This window comes from Rhinolophus ferrumequinum, chromosome 18 (genome assembly GCF_004115265.2).
Source record: "Rhinolophus ferrumequinum isolate MPI-CBG mRhiFer1 chromosome 18, mRhiFer1_v1.p, whole genome shotgun sequence".
In the NCBI taxonomy this organism is placed as follows: Eukaryota; Metazoa; Chordata; class Mammalia; order Chiroptera; family Rhinolophidae; genus Rhinolophus; species Rhinolophus ferrumequinum.
Window position 1 is genome coordinate 36,119,408 of NC_046301.1, and position 14,925 is coordinate 36,134,332.

The 14,925-nt window shown below is 39.3% G+C and overlaps 1 protein-coding gene across 1 annotated transcript in view; it reads left to right on the forward strand.

The window, feature by feature from the left end:
• Positions 1-14,925, forward strand: part of SH3RF1 (SH3 domain containing ring finger 1) — a 153,463-nt gene that overhangs the window by 90,113 nt on the left and 48,425 nt on the right. Inside the window, exons 3-4 of the mRNA XM_033135175.1 lie at positions 6,780-7,055; positions 7,851-7,946. Coding sequence (XP_032991066.1) covers positions 6,780-7,055; positions 7,851-7,946 — 372 coding nt within the window. The remainder of the gene's footprint in view (positions 1-6,779; positions 7,056-7,850; positions 7,947-14,925) is intronic.

Genomic DNA, 14,925 nt, shown 5'->3' on the forward strand with positions numbered 1-14,925 from the left:
CACAGTTTAGAACGTTGATTTGATTGAAGAGATAATTGGGAATCGTCTGCAGGTTGTAAAGACATGGGTGACGTGGAGAGGAATTATTCTTGATACTATGGCTATATTTTGCTGGTCCTCTTCCTACCTCTGTTTCTTAGGTTTTTTAAGTCCCTAAATATGAGTATTTCCTAAGCAAACGCCCCTTAGTCCACTTCCCTCCCTATCACATTGCCCTCCAAACTGTGCTCCTGGGTGACCTCTCCGGCTCTACTGGACAAGCAGGAGGGGAAACCAAGGGGATGGGCCTCACTCCACCCACACACGTGCAGCCATCTGTTCTCTGTATTGTGGTTCCTAGAAAAGAATTTAACAAAGTCCAAAATCATTTTCTTTCTTAAGTTGGAAAACTTTGTTTTCTCTCTGGATGTTTGAACATAATCTTTTGATCTCAACTCACTTCATTATGCATTTACATTTGGTTAAAGTATTTGATTAAGTAAATGGTCATATGTTATCATTTGAGTAAGTAGCAGTGAGACTATAGTCCAGGGAATTTGGTAAGAAAGTTGCTGCTTTATGTCTTGCCCTTCACCCCTAGTCTTTTTTTTCTCCCTCCACTCCTTCCCTGTACCGTTCTTACCACTAAAAACAACAAGGCTGAATGCTATAATGGTGGGTTGCTGTTTGGTCACCAGTTGGGATAGAAACTCCATAAGGGTTGGTGGATTGGATTATAGCAGCTAAGTGTGAAGAGAAGTGGATAGAGTGAATGGAGTATGAGCAGAGCCGAGTCTGCGGAGGGGAGTGGATAGTGTGGGAGTGTGAGCAGGGCCGAGTGTGCGGAGGGGAGTGGATAGTGTGGGAGTGTGAGCAGAGCCGAGTGCACCAGGGCACTAGACCAGTGCAAAGCCTGGCCTTGGTCAGCCCACTTGAGGCGGGGTGGAGGAGAGGAGGGTTGGCATGTTGGAAAGAGACAACTTAAGGAGAAAGCTGAAGAAAATGTGTATGCGAGAAAAGGGGACAGTGGGGTAGAAGACTGAGGACAAAAAAGAATAAATGTGAATGAAGAAAATGTGTTTTTCTTCATATCTGTTTATTTGCAACTGTGATCCTCAAAGTGCTGGGTGCTGGTAAATATGCTTCAAGTTCGTCTGATTAGAAAATTTTATGTGGCAAATTTGGAGTGGGTGGGAGGTGGAAGCTTAAGGAAGTGGTCAGCAGATAAAAATGTCCCAGCACAGTGCTCTCCACAAATAAACATTAAAAGAAAGAACAAATAAAAAGATGGAGTGTTGTGGGATGATAGAATTCTTAGTTCTTTCTGATATCGCTTTGATAAAATAACTTGTAATACTCATCTTGGATGTTTGTTATATTGAAGTTGAAATATTTCAACTGATGGTCAAATAATATTTGAGTGATAATCCAACCTAAACATCTTGAGAACAATACTTAAGACTTATTAATTATTAAGGAATAAAGCAGTATTTTTACGAAATACTGCTATTTTATCCTGATAGGCATGTCACTTTGTAGGGAAATGTCAACATGTATTTAGTTGTACAAAGGACATTTAAAAAATCCTTTCCTGAACAGAATAACTGAACAAACAAAACAGAAATAGACTCATGGATACAGGGAACAAACTGATGGTTGATAGAAGGGAGAGGTGCTGGGGGGATGGGTGAGAAAGGTGAAGGGATTAGGAAGTATAGATTGGTAGTTACAAAATAGTCACAGGGATGTGAAATACAGTATAGGGAATATAGTCAATAATATTGTAAAAATTGTGTATAGTGTCAGATGGGTAGTAGACTTGGGGGGGTTATCACTTTGTGAGGGGTGTAAATGTCTGATCATTATGTGTTGTTCTGTATACCTGAAACTAATAATAATAATAAAATACTTTTCTCAACCCATTTTGCTACTTATTACTCTGAGTGCTGTTCTTCCTATTACTATAATATGATTTCTTTGTGCCTCAATTCTTTCTGGATAGTTTTTGAAAGTCAAGTTGGAATCAGCCAGAGTTTGTGCCAATGTAGATATAACTAAATTACTAAATTATACACATTTTGTTGCTGTTCCCATGACAAGAATATCTTCTAGATATTCTTTTTAGTAGGTCGTTGAATCTTTTTTACTTTATGGAGCAGTAAGAAATGCATGAAAGAATATGAATTTCAAGAGGCTGTCTTGTACGTATGTCTGAGCATTGGCATTTAGAGGCTATAAAATAAATTGGCAGTGGATGTTTTATTTACCTGTTAGAATCTCAGCTGGATCATCAAGCAGTACATTGCCAGATACATTGAAATACACTTGATGTTATAGAAATGGACGGTGAAGCATTTAATCAAAAATATTTGTGTGCAGGCCTCATGAGGATTTTCATGTCAGATAAAATACCTGTATACGAGTATATAACGTAGAACCAAAAATTATTTGAAAAGTAAAACTGGCTCACGGTCATATGGAGATGAGCAAAATAGTCCCTGTTTATTGCAATATATTTTAGATTAAGAATCAGTATAATACTTCACCTGTCTAAATTGCCAAGCTTTTTTTTTGTAAAGCTGGCAGCATGAATGACAGCTGCAAACCCAAGTTTAGACGACAGAGTTGGTTTCTCTCTGCCTTTCTCTTCTTTTAAGCCTCCCTTTCATGTGTAGCCAAGTGAAATGTAAGCTTTGCAGATCCTCAGGGGCCTGGCCCCGGTGAGAGGATACAGAAGAAAGGCAGCATTTTGGAAGGCAGGGAGGGCAGAGGGCCCTGGTGATGACACGACTCCCAGACCCTTCTGAGGAGATGAATGAGAAGTCAGTGCCTCCGTGAACTCTGGATGTATTTTACCCACAAGCGTAGTCGTAGGCTATCAAACCAATTGTTTCGGCTTTATCCTTCAGATGCTGCAAAAGAAAAATACATTCTTTTTATTGCTCTTCCAACTCATTAACTGTTTATCCTTAATCATCTGCAGTCTGTGTTGGAATAAGTCTTCAAAAGATCACTGAACTTTGCTTGATTTGAAATCAGAGTAGAATTTGTTTCATTGAATGTGGGAAACCTTCTTTTGAGAAACTTGACACAAACTGGCTTCTTAGCCTCTTTGAATTGAATTGAAAAAGAACAGCACGGAAAAACACAGCCAGACGGACAAATGTCCGCTCGTGGGTGAGATTTCCATAAGCTGTATGATTCTTTCTCTGTGGTTATTGATCACGGAAATCACCTTTGCAGTCACGGTTTAGCAAGCCAGTGTGAATTACTGAATGTTAGGTGGCAGTCCCAGGGATGTAACCAGGCTAACCATAATGTCTGTCACTGTTAGAAGGTTTATCCTTGCCACTTGTTGTGTTAAGAGTGATGATTTTAGGAACATTTCATAGATTTGCTTTGGTGGAAAAGTGAGTAAGTCCATTAGGCCACCGGTGTGTAGAAGTGATCCGTGAAGAAATAAACGTCTTCAGTTCCCACATCAGCAGATCACAAAAGGGCCATACTGTGGGGTGTTTGGAATTTTACAGATCTCCTCAAGGAGCAGTTCTGAATGGTTTCTAAGAGTGCTAAATCAGTATCTTGGTGCATGGGTTTGGCTGGCATGGATTTGGACAGAGTGGGCCAAACAGAGCTAATTGAGGTGGGGAAAAAAATCGAGAGAACGGGCCGTAATGGTGAATAGAGTTATTTGTCACCGAGTTTGTAATAGGATTTCCAATTAATTCATGCAGGCATCCAACGCCTTACATTAGCCCTGTCAAGATGAACTACAGCCACATCTAAAATGCCATCCCCTATTAAACGGTGCATGTCAGTGAATTTGTAATTCCTTCTGTTCAACCAGAAGATGAATGGATTCCACTCAGAAAACAAATGTGTGCTTCAGAAGTGCACATTTCAAAATCCTGAACACTTCCTAGGAGGAACATTCTTCGCATTGTTATACAGTGAATATGTATTAAAATGTAATTGCTATGTGAATTCGTCCAAAAAGAAAAGCGTCCAGCTGCATAGAGACAAATACATTTTCAGGCGCCGTGTTTCACTGGTGAACAGGCTTTTCATTCTGGGCGGTGACGGTGATGATGATAGTTCATGTATGTGGCACCTACTGCCTGCTGGGCCTTTTGTAGTAGTTTTCACACATTCATTGACTAGATCCTCACAACAACCCCGATGAAGAAATTGAGGCCCAGAGAGGTCAACCTGCTCAAGGTCACACAGCTAGTAAGTGGCTGAGCTGGGATTCAAACCCAGGCCTTGGGGTCTGGAGTCTGTGCTCCCAGCCATTACCGTCCTGCTGGGTCACCCTGTCCTGCCTGGTCACGGTCCCGTCAGCTGTGTTCCAAGAGCTGGTTTATTACAGTCCCTGGCGGTTCTCTGTCTCAGCCGCCATCACTCTTGCTGGCTCTCATAGTAATATTTATTGCTGGGTTAACTTACTGTTATTTCCTCGCATTGGAAAATGTTGTTAAATTGTGATAACCAGACTCTAAGAAATACGTAATAAAGAAGACAATGCAGCGAGGCGTGTCTGTGAGGGCCGACAGAGATTAGCATCCTTCCACACGTGCGGACACTGGATAGAAAATGACCCAAGTTCACAGGATTGTGAAGCCCCGGAGCTCCTGATGGGCATTTCCCTTCTGCGGAAAGCAAAGGGCACAGCAGGACTGTTTACACGACTGGGTCAAGGCTGGATCACAGGAGACGTGCCATTAAGGCAGGATCTTAAGGCAGAGTCCCAAAGAGCACATGCGCACACATGAGGGTCCCAGGACTGCTGGAAGGCTCGATTCCTGTCTTCCCAGGATGTTGGCCTCTAGAGCAGCTCTAATTAACCAAATACAACATCCTGCAGACCTAGCCAAGACAAGACGACTGCCAAAAGCATTTTGAGAGCCAAGAATTGGCTATTCTTCTTAAGCCAAACAAAAATATTTAACAACAACAAAAAAGCTCAGCTTATGAGTAGGCCAGACTCTAAATTTCTGACTAGAAACCAAACTAACTTTTTAAAGCTATATTATGAAGTTTTATTGCCATCAAGGGTATAAACCTTCGATTTACTTTTTTTTGGGGGGGGCGGGGGAGCGGTTCTAGGGAGAGGGCAGTCATATGAGTAATGCTCCCTATTGCTTTACTTCATTAGAAAGATTAAACGTAAAAGAACTGTTTTCAACTAGTTTAGGCCTGTGCTTTGCACAGAGCTGTCTGCCTGCCTGCCCATGTCCTGTCCATTTTCCACACCACTGCCTGGCACACAGTTCCCACCGTGGCCGTGGGTGCTTCCAAACTGAATGGCTAATCACTGCCCAAAGGGCAGTTGAACCTCTTTAACATGTCATTCGAGACTCGTCATAAACTAGCCCCTGCCAACCCTTCCGACACTTTATATTCCATAATCCCTATCCAGGAACAGCATATTCTTTATAAAGCCCATCGCTCTGCACGGCATGCCCATGTCTTAGCTGGTACTGTCCTCTGCCTGCAGAGCCCTCGCTTTTCTCTTTCATTCTTCCTCTCCAGCTTTGCCTGGCCATCTCCTATGTATCCTTTAAGACTTGGCTCGTGCGCGTTACTTCCTCCAGGACGTGTTTCATTTTCCCACCTACTACACTCCAGAGATCTGTGCTCCCTGCTGCTTGATCATATCTCTAGCGTTGCATTCACTATGCTATAATTATTTCTAATATTTTATTTTCTAAGGATAAGAGCTGAATCCTGATCCTCTCTAAATCCTCAGCACATTGCCTGGTAAAAAGGGAAAGCTTAGTAAATGTTTTCTGGATAAATGAATAAGTGAATAAGTACGTGAAAAGCAGGAGTGCAGTGATCTCATTCAACGAACTACTATAGATATGTTTGATTTGCCATTTATTCTTTGAATCAATGATAGGTAGCGGTGTCCCAAGAGGCCAGAGATCTTCCTAAAGTGACAACTAATGATCAAGAATAGGTATCTCCAATGCCATCAGGAAGTGTCCTGTTTAATCAGTTTGATGATTAGATTGCCTTGGGCTACACAGACATTTTAAAAACTCATTTAAAATCAAAATGCAATGCAGTGATATTTAAAACCGCATCTATTAGCATATCAGCCTAACAGTACTCTAACCAGGAAAGAACAAAGTTCAATGATCTTAAACAGATTATAAAAGACCATATGTCTGTACGATTACAGATGATAACTCTGAGAGGTCAGCGACTGTAACTGTCCTATTCACTGTTGTTTTCCAGACCCTGGCGCATAGTAGACCCTCGATAAATACTTGAGTTCATGAGAGTATAGGATCTACTGGCCACATTAAAAGCAGCTGGGAAAGTTTTGCCCAAAAGCCAAACCGTGATTTTTATCATTGAAGCTTAAGAGAAGTTAACAAATTAATGAATTGTGCTTCTGTTTAAATTTTTCATCTCAGTGCTTATCATGCATCCTGCTGAATAAAGTAGTTAATACGGGAAATTACATTTGTTTTTTTATGAGTGTTTTAATTTTACACCAGGGAGTGACTCAGCTGTGGTACTTCCATATAGTAAAAACCCCAAACAGACCCCACTAAATTAGATGAGGACTAGAAGGCTAAATCACAGAGGGTGTGTGGATGGTCTGCTGTTCTTCTTTCACTGTGATATTTGTTTACGTTTGCGATTTCTTGGTGACACACATATATAGTTTTTTATGTTAGATTTTCTTCTAGTGTTGATTTGACCTTGACTTAAAAACAATGACAATCGTTATCTTTTCATACATTTTTTGGACCGCTCTGTCATTAAAACTCATCTCTTTCCTTAAGGGTATACCTCAGTTACCATGTGCCAAAGCATTGTACAACTACGAAGGGAAAGAGCCTGGAGATCTGAAATTCAGCAAAGGTGACATCATCATTTTGCGGCGACAAGTGGATGAAAATTGGTACCATGGGGAAGTCAATGGGATCCATGGCTTTTTTCCCACCAACTTTGTGCAGATTATCAAACCGTTACCTCAGCCCCCACCTCAGTGCAAAGCACTTTATGACTTCGAGGTGAAAGATAAGGAAGCAGACAAAGATTGCCTTCCGTTTGCAAAGGTAACTTTCGAAGGAGATTGTTTTCCGTTTGCCGGCTACTTCTCTGTACCGAGATGCATGGGGATATGGCTCGTATTTCGTTGTGCAAAAAGATACAGTAGTTTTATGTGAACTATATCTCACCGTGCTTTTTAAAATACCTGAAAGCAGCATTCTTAAAGTCACAGAGTAATTTTGTGCTCGGATTGTTCTATATGAAAGATAATTTTGGTTGATGCTCCATGTGGTATCATTTTCATATTTAGAACCTAAATTTAATTCTAAGCTACTTTACAGGGTATGTGGGCCACTCAGGGAATTTAATTCATTGAACTATGACTAACAAAATGAAACATCATTACTTCCTTATTTTATATGTAAATTCCTTTGCAGCAAAGCTCACAGGAATCTATCTACTGAATTGATTAAAAATGCTTTGGAACTTTAAGTGGAATACGGTGTCTTTTGTAAAGAAAAACAGTAGGATAGGCACCGAAATGGACATTTGGTGTATTATCAGAGAGAAAGTGAGAAGAGCCCGAGAATCAATCTGAAACAGAAGTTCAAGAGGCTGGGTAGCATTTGAGGTTGCAACTTGTGGATCGAAACAAAACGGGCAGCCAGCCCTTGTCTAGAAGGGGTTCCCAGTTTTTAACAGCTACCATTTAGTTCATCAAAACATTGGATGCATGTACTAAAGATATGTCATGGCATTTTTAGTCATGTACTCTTAAAACTTTAGTCCCTTAATTGAAAAGGAAAATTAAGTGGCAAGCTTAGTGGGACCAGGGAGACTCACGTTTGTTGTTTCTTCAGGATGATGTTCTGACTGTGATCCGCAGAGTGGATGAGAACTGGGCTGAAGGAATGCTGGCAGACAAAATAGGAATATTTCCAATTTCATATGTTGAGGTAAGTTAATCTATAGAAACTTCAACCATGTTAGTGTTCAGCTTAGCAAATGAATCTTAACTATGCTGTTTGAGTATTAGGAAGCCCTGACAATCGTTTTGTAGTATATTCATGCATAACATCATGTTATATACCTCAAACAAATACAGTGTTCTATGTCAGTTATATATCTCAGTAAAACTGGGGAAAAAAACAAAAACAAAAACCTAGTTTATTTAAAAAAAAAAAAAAGAAAGTCCTCCTATGCACAAAGCATTGGGAATGCCCTATTCCAGATTATTGGATGGGTTAGGAAGAATTCCTTTATCCTGCCTGACAGTAACTAAAGACTGTAAGACTGAAATGTTTGAAACTCTTCACTTTGTCACCCAGCTAAAAGTCTCCTGTGTCTTGTTAAATGTTCCTACCGTCAGCACCTACACTATTTCTAGGGTTTCTATTCCATTTGCCAGCTTTGGGTTCCAAAGCTTGGTCAAGTCCCTGAGTAAGGTGCAAGATCAGTGTATATATTTATTTGTTTACGTATTTCTTTCGTTATCTACCCCATCATTCGAACGAGAATAGTGATTTGCAGAGTAGGCCTCCAACAAACATCAAATAAATAAATGAATCTCTCTCCATCCTATCCTAGCAGCAATTTAGCCCCCTCTCCCCCTTTTTAAATCAGCTTTACTAAGAAAGGTTATGGCCAACCTGATTCAGTGAAGTCTTTTAAGAGAATATGTCCAAAGTAACATGGTTGCATTATTTTAAAGAATAACACAAATTAAAAATGAACTAGGAAATAACCAAAGTGTCCTTTGATAGATGATTGGATAAAGAAGATGTGGTATGTATAATGGAATACTAGTCAGCCATAAGAAAAGATGAAATAGTGCCATTTGCAATAACATGGATGGATCTTGAGATTGTCATGCTAAGTGAAATAAGTCAGACAGAAAAACGAGAACCACATGATTACACTCATATGTGGGGCATAAAACTGGGAACAACAAACGAACAAAACAAGCCAAAAACCAAAACTTCATAGACACAGACAACAGTTTAGTGGTTAACAGAGGGGAAGGGAGAAGAGGAGATGGTAGAAGAGGGTAAAGAGGGCAAATATATAGAGATGGAAGGAGATTTGACTTTGGATGGTGAACACACAATGCAATATGTATAGAATTGTACACTTGAAACTTACATAATTTTACTAACCAATGTCACCCCAATAAATTTAAAAAAAGATGAACTAGGAAGTTAGAATTTACAACAGGACTTCATTACATCATATATCATAAATTTTCATGCCCTTTAGTCATAAGAATTTCTTGCTGAAAATAAAATTGAAGGCATTTTAAAGAATGAAACACAGCGCAAACAACCACACAAGGTTAACTGAGGTCACAGAAGAAAAAGTGAGCTCTGGAAAAGGGAGTTCTTAGTGGGTATTGTGTGATGGATAAATAGGGGTTAACCAAGAGAAAAGGAAAAGGTGCGTTTTTATGGCAGAAAGAACATTCACGCAAGAAGACCAGCAGGTGCAAAAGCCAGAAGGTAAGACGCAGCACAGATTATTTAGGGAGCTGAAAATAATTCTGTTGTTTAAGGTATCAAAGCATGGATCTTAAGCATGTAAAAAAGAAAAATCACCATCACTTATTTTCCCATCTTTTTATCTGAGGCATTTGTTTTGGCATGAGTCTGAAAACTGAAATGACAAGTCGTGGTGTCATTGTAGCCAGCACTCAGTCCCTCCCACCCCCGCCCCTCGACAGTGAGATCGCCAAAGTTTTCGTTAAAAAATCAGTTTGACTACTGTATATCCATGGAAAAGTAACTCAAACCATGTACGAGCCTTGAACTTTATCCATACCCTTCAGATGTTCCTGTTTATTGAAATATTTTTCCTCCTTTGAAAGTAAACAACAAAAAAATTCTTAACTCTAAGGCAATTCTTCCTCTACGTTATTTATATCTTCTAACTGTGGGTCATGGAAAATTATAACCATTTCCAAGTATTTGAATAGTTCCACTGAAGAGCATGGGCAAGCACCAGCTTAGTTAGTGAAAGCCTGTTTTTACTTGTTAGGTATTATCAATATTACATGCCAATACTTGGGGTGTGATGCATGAAAAAGATCGCTGTTATTTTGTTATTGGGCAGGTATAGAATTGCAAAGGTAGGCATAAACGATCCACCCACGGCAAATCCAGAGTCACTTAGAATCACTCAGCTCATTAGATTATTTACTCAGAGTTAAGTTGGAAAGATAAACTTCTGCCCAAGTAGAAAGTATTTTCATGCCTCTGCCTCTTTTCTTTCAAATGAGTATTTTCCCCATTTCAACCACAATTTTGACAGTTGAGATGAAGTAAACAGATCAGCTATCTCTAGAAGACTGTAAGTATTTCTTTGATGTCAGGACATCAGATTGAAATTTTTGGTTGGGAGCAGAGCATCTGGGGATTAGTGACACCTGGTTTAGCCTTTAGGGGGATAAAGGCGAGGCAGATTTCAATAGCAACTTATCAAAATTCAACTCCTTAAATAAAGTATAGACTCTCTTACGAGGCAGTCTCAGATGGAGGAAAGCCAACTATAAGAATAAAAAATTGGGGCTTTATCCTGAATCGTGATCTTTCTCTTGCTCTGTAAACCAATTTAGGACCCAGACCATCCCTATGTAAAAACAGGCTGTGTTATAAAAATTCACTTGTAAATCAGTTTGTTATATCTTGTAAACATGCATTTAAGTTTCTATCAGTGTTAGCTGCTTTTGCTTTTTTCACAGTGCTGCCAAAGACTGCCCCCTTTCTCCCCCCTCCAGATGTCTTGAGAAGATCAAATGTGATAATACATCTCAAAGGGTCTGGCACTGCTGTGTCTTACACACAGTGGTTTGGAGCTCACAGTAGACCGTGACTCAGAGTATGCCAGAGTGTAGTCATGATCAAATAAAAGAATCTCACCACCATGTATAATGAGGAAAATGAGATCAGAATCCAATTCCAAGTCCCCAGAGAAACAGCTTCATTTGCCACAGGCCTGTCAGCAGAAGCTAGAACCCCCTTCAACTTCTGCTGGTTGGCTTTGATAATGGAAAGGCCCAACAACCTTGCTTGTGCCAGAAACTCTAAACAGGATGGGCCTGGGGGTAGGATTGTGGACCTGGAGTAGAATCTCTGGGGTCAGAGGTTCAGCTATGGAATTAAGAGACGGGGTAATTTGAAAGGAGCTGAGTATTAGAGGTAGAGAAAGAGAATTGAGTAGGAGGACAGAGATAGTGAGAAATGCTGCTGGCATAGTTGGTCCTTCCTTCTTGTCTTCAGTGACCCTTTCTCTTCTCCCTCAATTTCTCGTAACTGTGGATTACGATCTCTACAGGTATTAGAATAAGGTGATAAAATGGTGGTGGTGGTGGTACAGTGACTTGCAAACAAATAACCTCTTATTAAATACAAAATTCTTTACGAGAAAATGGGCTGGGAGGAGTGAGTAGGGGAAAGAATGGCTGTATAAATGGCCTCAAGTTCTGTCCTTTGGAGGCTTTGTTTAGCCCTTAAGATTAGGGGTCTTTTGCTTTGATCTCATTCACTCTTCCCCTTTGGAGATTCTCTCATCAGACCCCTCTCCACTCAAGTCCTACAAATTGTAGATTCTATTTTATTTAAACAGGATCTTCCTAGACTTGAGGCACAATAAGAGTTTCTTGGGGAAACCCACGGAATTCTTGACGATACCATCACAGTTTATGTATAAAAGAGTATATATGTCAAGGACCGCATACAGTTAAAAAAAAAAACACAAAAAACAGTAGCTTGCTTATTTCTTTGTTCAATAATAACCAGTCTTCTACAAAACAGAATGGAAGATATTAACAACCTCATTAATTCAGAGCTGACTCACTCAAGTTTAGCAGTTGTTTGGGCAAGGATGACATGATTCTTAGCAAGCAAAACGTTTGAATGAAGTAAGTGCTAAGTATTGGATTTGGGACGTTTTTCAAACATTGTGTATTGTAGGCTTTTGATGAACTCTAAGTTTTCATTAAGTTTACCATTGTACTTTGATTCCTAGTCATTTGTTTAAAATATCACTTGCCCAGTTTAAAAATATATATACACATATGTTTAGCAACTTGCTCCTCTGCTGTAGATAATAATATAAAAATAAGTATTCCTTATGTGCAGATGGCATGGATTAAGTGTGGCCGAATAGGCAACTACTCTTACTCTTCAGTTACTGCCAGAAAGAAGGGCTATATTTCTCATTCTTTAGATCTCTGCTCAAGCGTCAGTTATCCTGACAGACTTTCCCTCACCTCCTTATCTAAAATAATTCCTCCTCTTCCATTTGTTGTACTTCACACACAAGGTGGTACGATCACAGGAAAAACTTGGACTCTGAACCCAGATGGCTGGGATTCAAGTCTTGGCTCTGCCACTAATTGTCTGAGTGACTTTGGGCCTTGTCTCCTATTTGTAAAGTAAGAGAACCCCTTCGTAGGGTGAGTTAATTGCAATGATACTTGCACACAGTGCCTAGCACGTGGTAAGAGCTGTGTCGTGATTATGGCTCTCAGCATTGTGAGTATTATTCCGTCATAGCACTTTTTACTCTCTGTAACTATCTTAAGATATTTGGTAATGTGGTTACTGTCTCCCAGTGTTCCACGCCTCCATTAGAATGTGAACCCCCATGTGCAAGCATCTTGTCTTTCTGGTTTACCTTGGTCACCTGAGATCCTTGTACAGCCTGTAGTAGGCTCTCAATAAATATTGATTGAACGAATGAATGAGCAACCTAACAATCTTTTAAACCGAAACCAAAAACGAACTGGTTTTTAGATGTTGCCAACTTTTACATTTTTTTTTTTTCAGCTAATACCCCCATCATTCATCACCTAGGCATATATTTTATCATTGGCTTATCTTTGTGTTACATCAGGAAATTACATTCCTCAAAGCCAGAAGGTCTCTTGTGTGACCTGAGTGAGATCTTTTTTTTAAATGAAGCTGGGTGAGTAGTTGGTTATGCCAAGGTTAGAATTTTTCCAGACTAAAATAATGATGGATTTACTTTGGATACTCTGGGAATTAGATCATGGAACCTCTCTTTTTTATCTCTAAAATAGAGAAGACTCCCTGATACTTTCTGAGGTGAATTTTCACCTGATTGAGATTATGCCTTTGGCTTACTTTAAGCAGACATTGGGTGACCTTATTGTCAAGGAGCCTCATTTAAAAAAAAACAAAACAAAACAAGAGCTAACTTTATTGAGTTGTAAGTGACAGACAGTACACAGCGCATGTTTAAAGTGCGCAGTTGGTGAGGTGTTTGTTGTTTTCAGCATTTAGAATCAACCCATTGGCAAATCTTGGGAGAGCTTTCTAGGACTAGGGCATCAAATTAAGTTTTATCAGCCTTAACAATGGAAAGTCATGTGAGGGTCTCACAGAGCAAAAGTGGCCTAGGTGGGAGTGCTAACTTCCTCTTCTAAGGAGACAGGGAATTGGGAGACATGCTCTGTGTTCCAAGGAATAAAAAGTGGAGGTTTATGTACATAGATTGAAGTTGCCAAGGTGACCTTGGAGGAGCTAAAAATAGCAATGTTAACTTTATTTTTTAACTTACAGCCTTTGCTCTAGAGAATAATGAATGCAGAAGGCCAAAATAATAGTCTTGGATTTAATAATCAGAGTTGATTGAATGATATAAAACAATATTCTGTCATTCGTGTTTTTGAATGTATTATTTTAATTTTAAAATTAAAAAGTGAAATGCACAGTTGACTGAAATAATATTTTATTGAAAAAAATGTAGGAAAATTTGGGGGAAGTTGGAAAGACAGAATTACTATATTGCTTAGCTGCCAAATTTCCCTTTCAATTCTGAAGTGAATTAATTTTTTAAAAAGCAATTTGAAGAAATTGTTGGAAGGTAAGAAAGGCAGAATTACTGTGTTGCTTACCACACTTTCTCCTTCAGTTCTGAAGTAAATCAATTTTTATAAATGAAAGTTAGAGACATTGTTGAGAAATCAGTAAGGGAGAATTAGTCCGTTGCTTAGCATCATACTTTCATCTTTAATTCTGATTGACTGAATACTTTGGAGAAGCATTTCTTTTTAGCATTGTGGGGTCTATCCCATGATGCAAGTTTTTCTATCTTCTGAATGTTATCAGCTCGATACAAGTACTCGTTGCCTTTCATTCTGCCACAATGATAGAAGGAAAAATGAGCACTGGCTTCTGAATTTCAAAGGGCAACAGTGGGTCTCCAGTGGACATGAGGAGCAACTGCTTAATACAGCTACCGCATTTCCCCGAAAATTAGACCTAGCCAGACAGTCAGCTCTAATGCGTCTTTTGGAGCAAAAATTAATATAAGACCCCGTATTATATTATATAATATATTACATACAACCTGGTCTTATATAAGACTGGGTATAATATAATATATAATACAATATACGACCCAGTCTTATATAATATAATATACGACCCGGTCTTATAGTAAAACAAGACCAGGTCTTACATTAATTTTTGCTCCAAAAGACGTATTATAGCTGATTGTCCAGCTAGATCTTATTTTCGGGGAAACATGGTAGCGGCAATTTGACTAGACTCAATCTGAAAAGGAGTCCTTTAAATTAGGTAAGGATCCTTATTTAGGGCAGTTTATGCTCCATCTATTATTCAGCAGCCTCTTACTAATTTAAGAGTTTCTTTTTGTTTTCCGTTAGGAAAACTTCAGGGAGCTGAGATTCTAAAGATCAGTTTATGTTTATTGAGTTCTCACTGCATGAATTGTCCATTTCCGGTACACTGGGTAGTTTTATAGAACATAAAAATGCAGGTCTCCTGTAGAGCCTTAATCAGAGGCCGAGGATAATGACCAAATGGTGTCTAATGTCGACAATGACTCCCCAAGGATACCTCAAATTCTTTAGCCTGGCCATATTCCCCTACCCAGACCCAGAGCCCCAGCTAA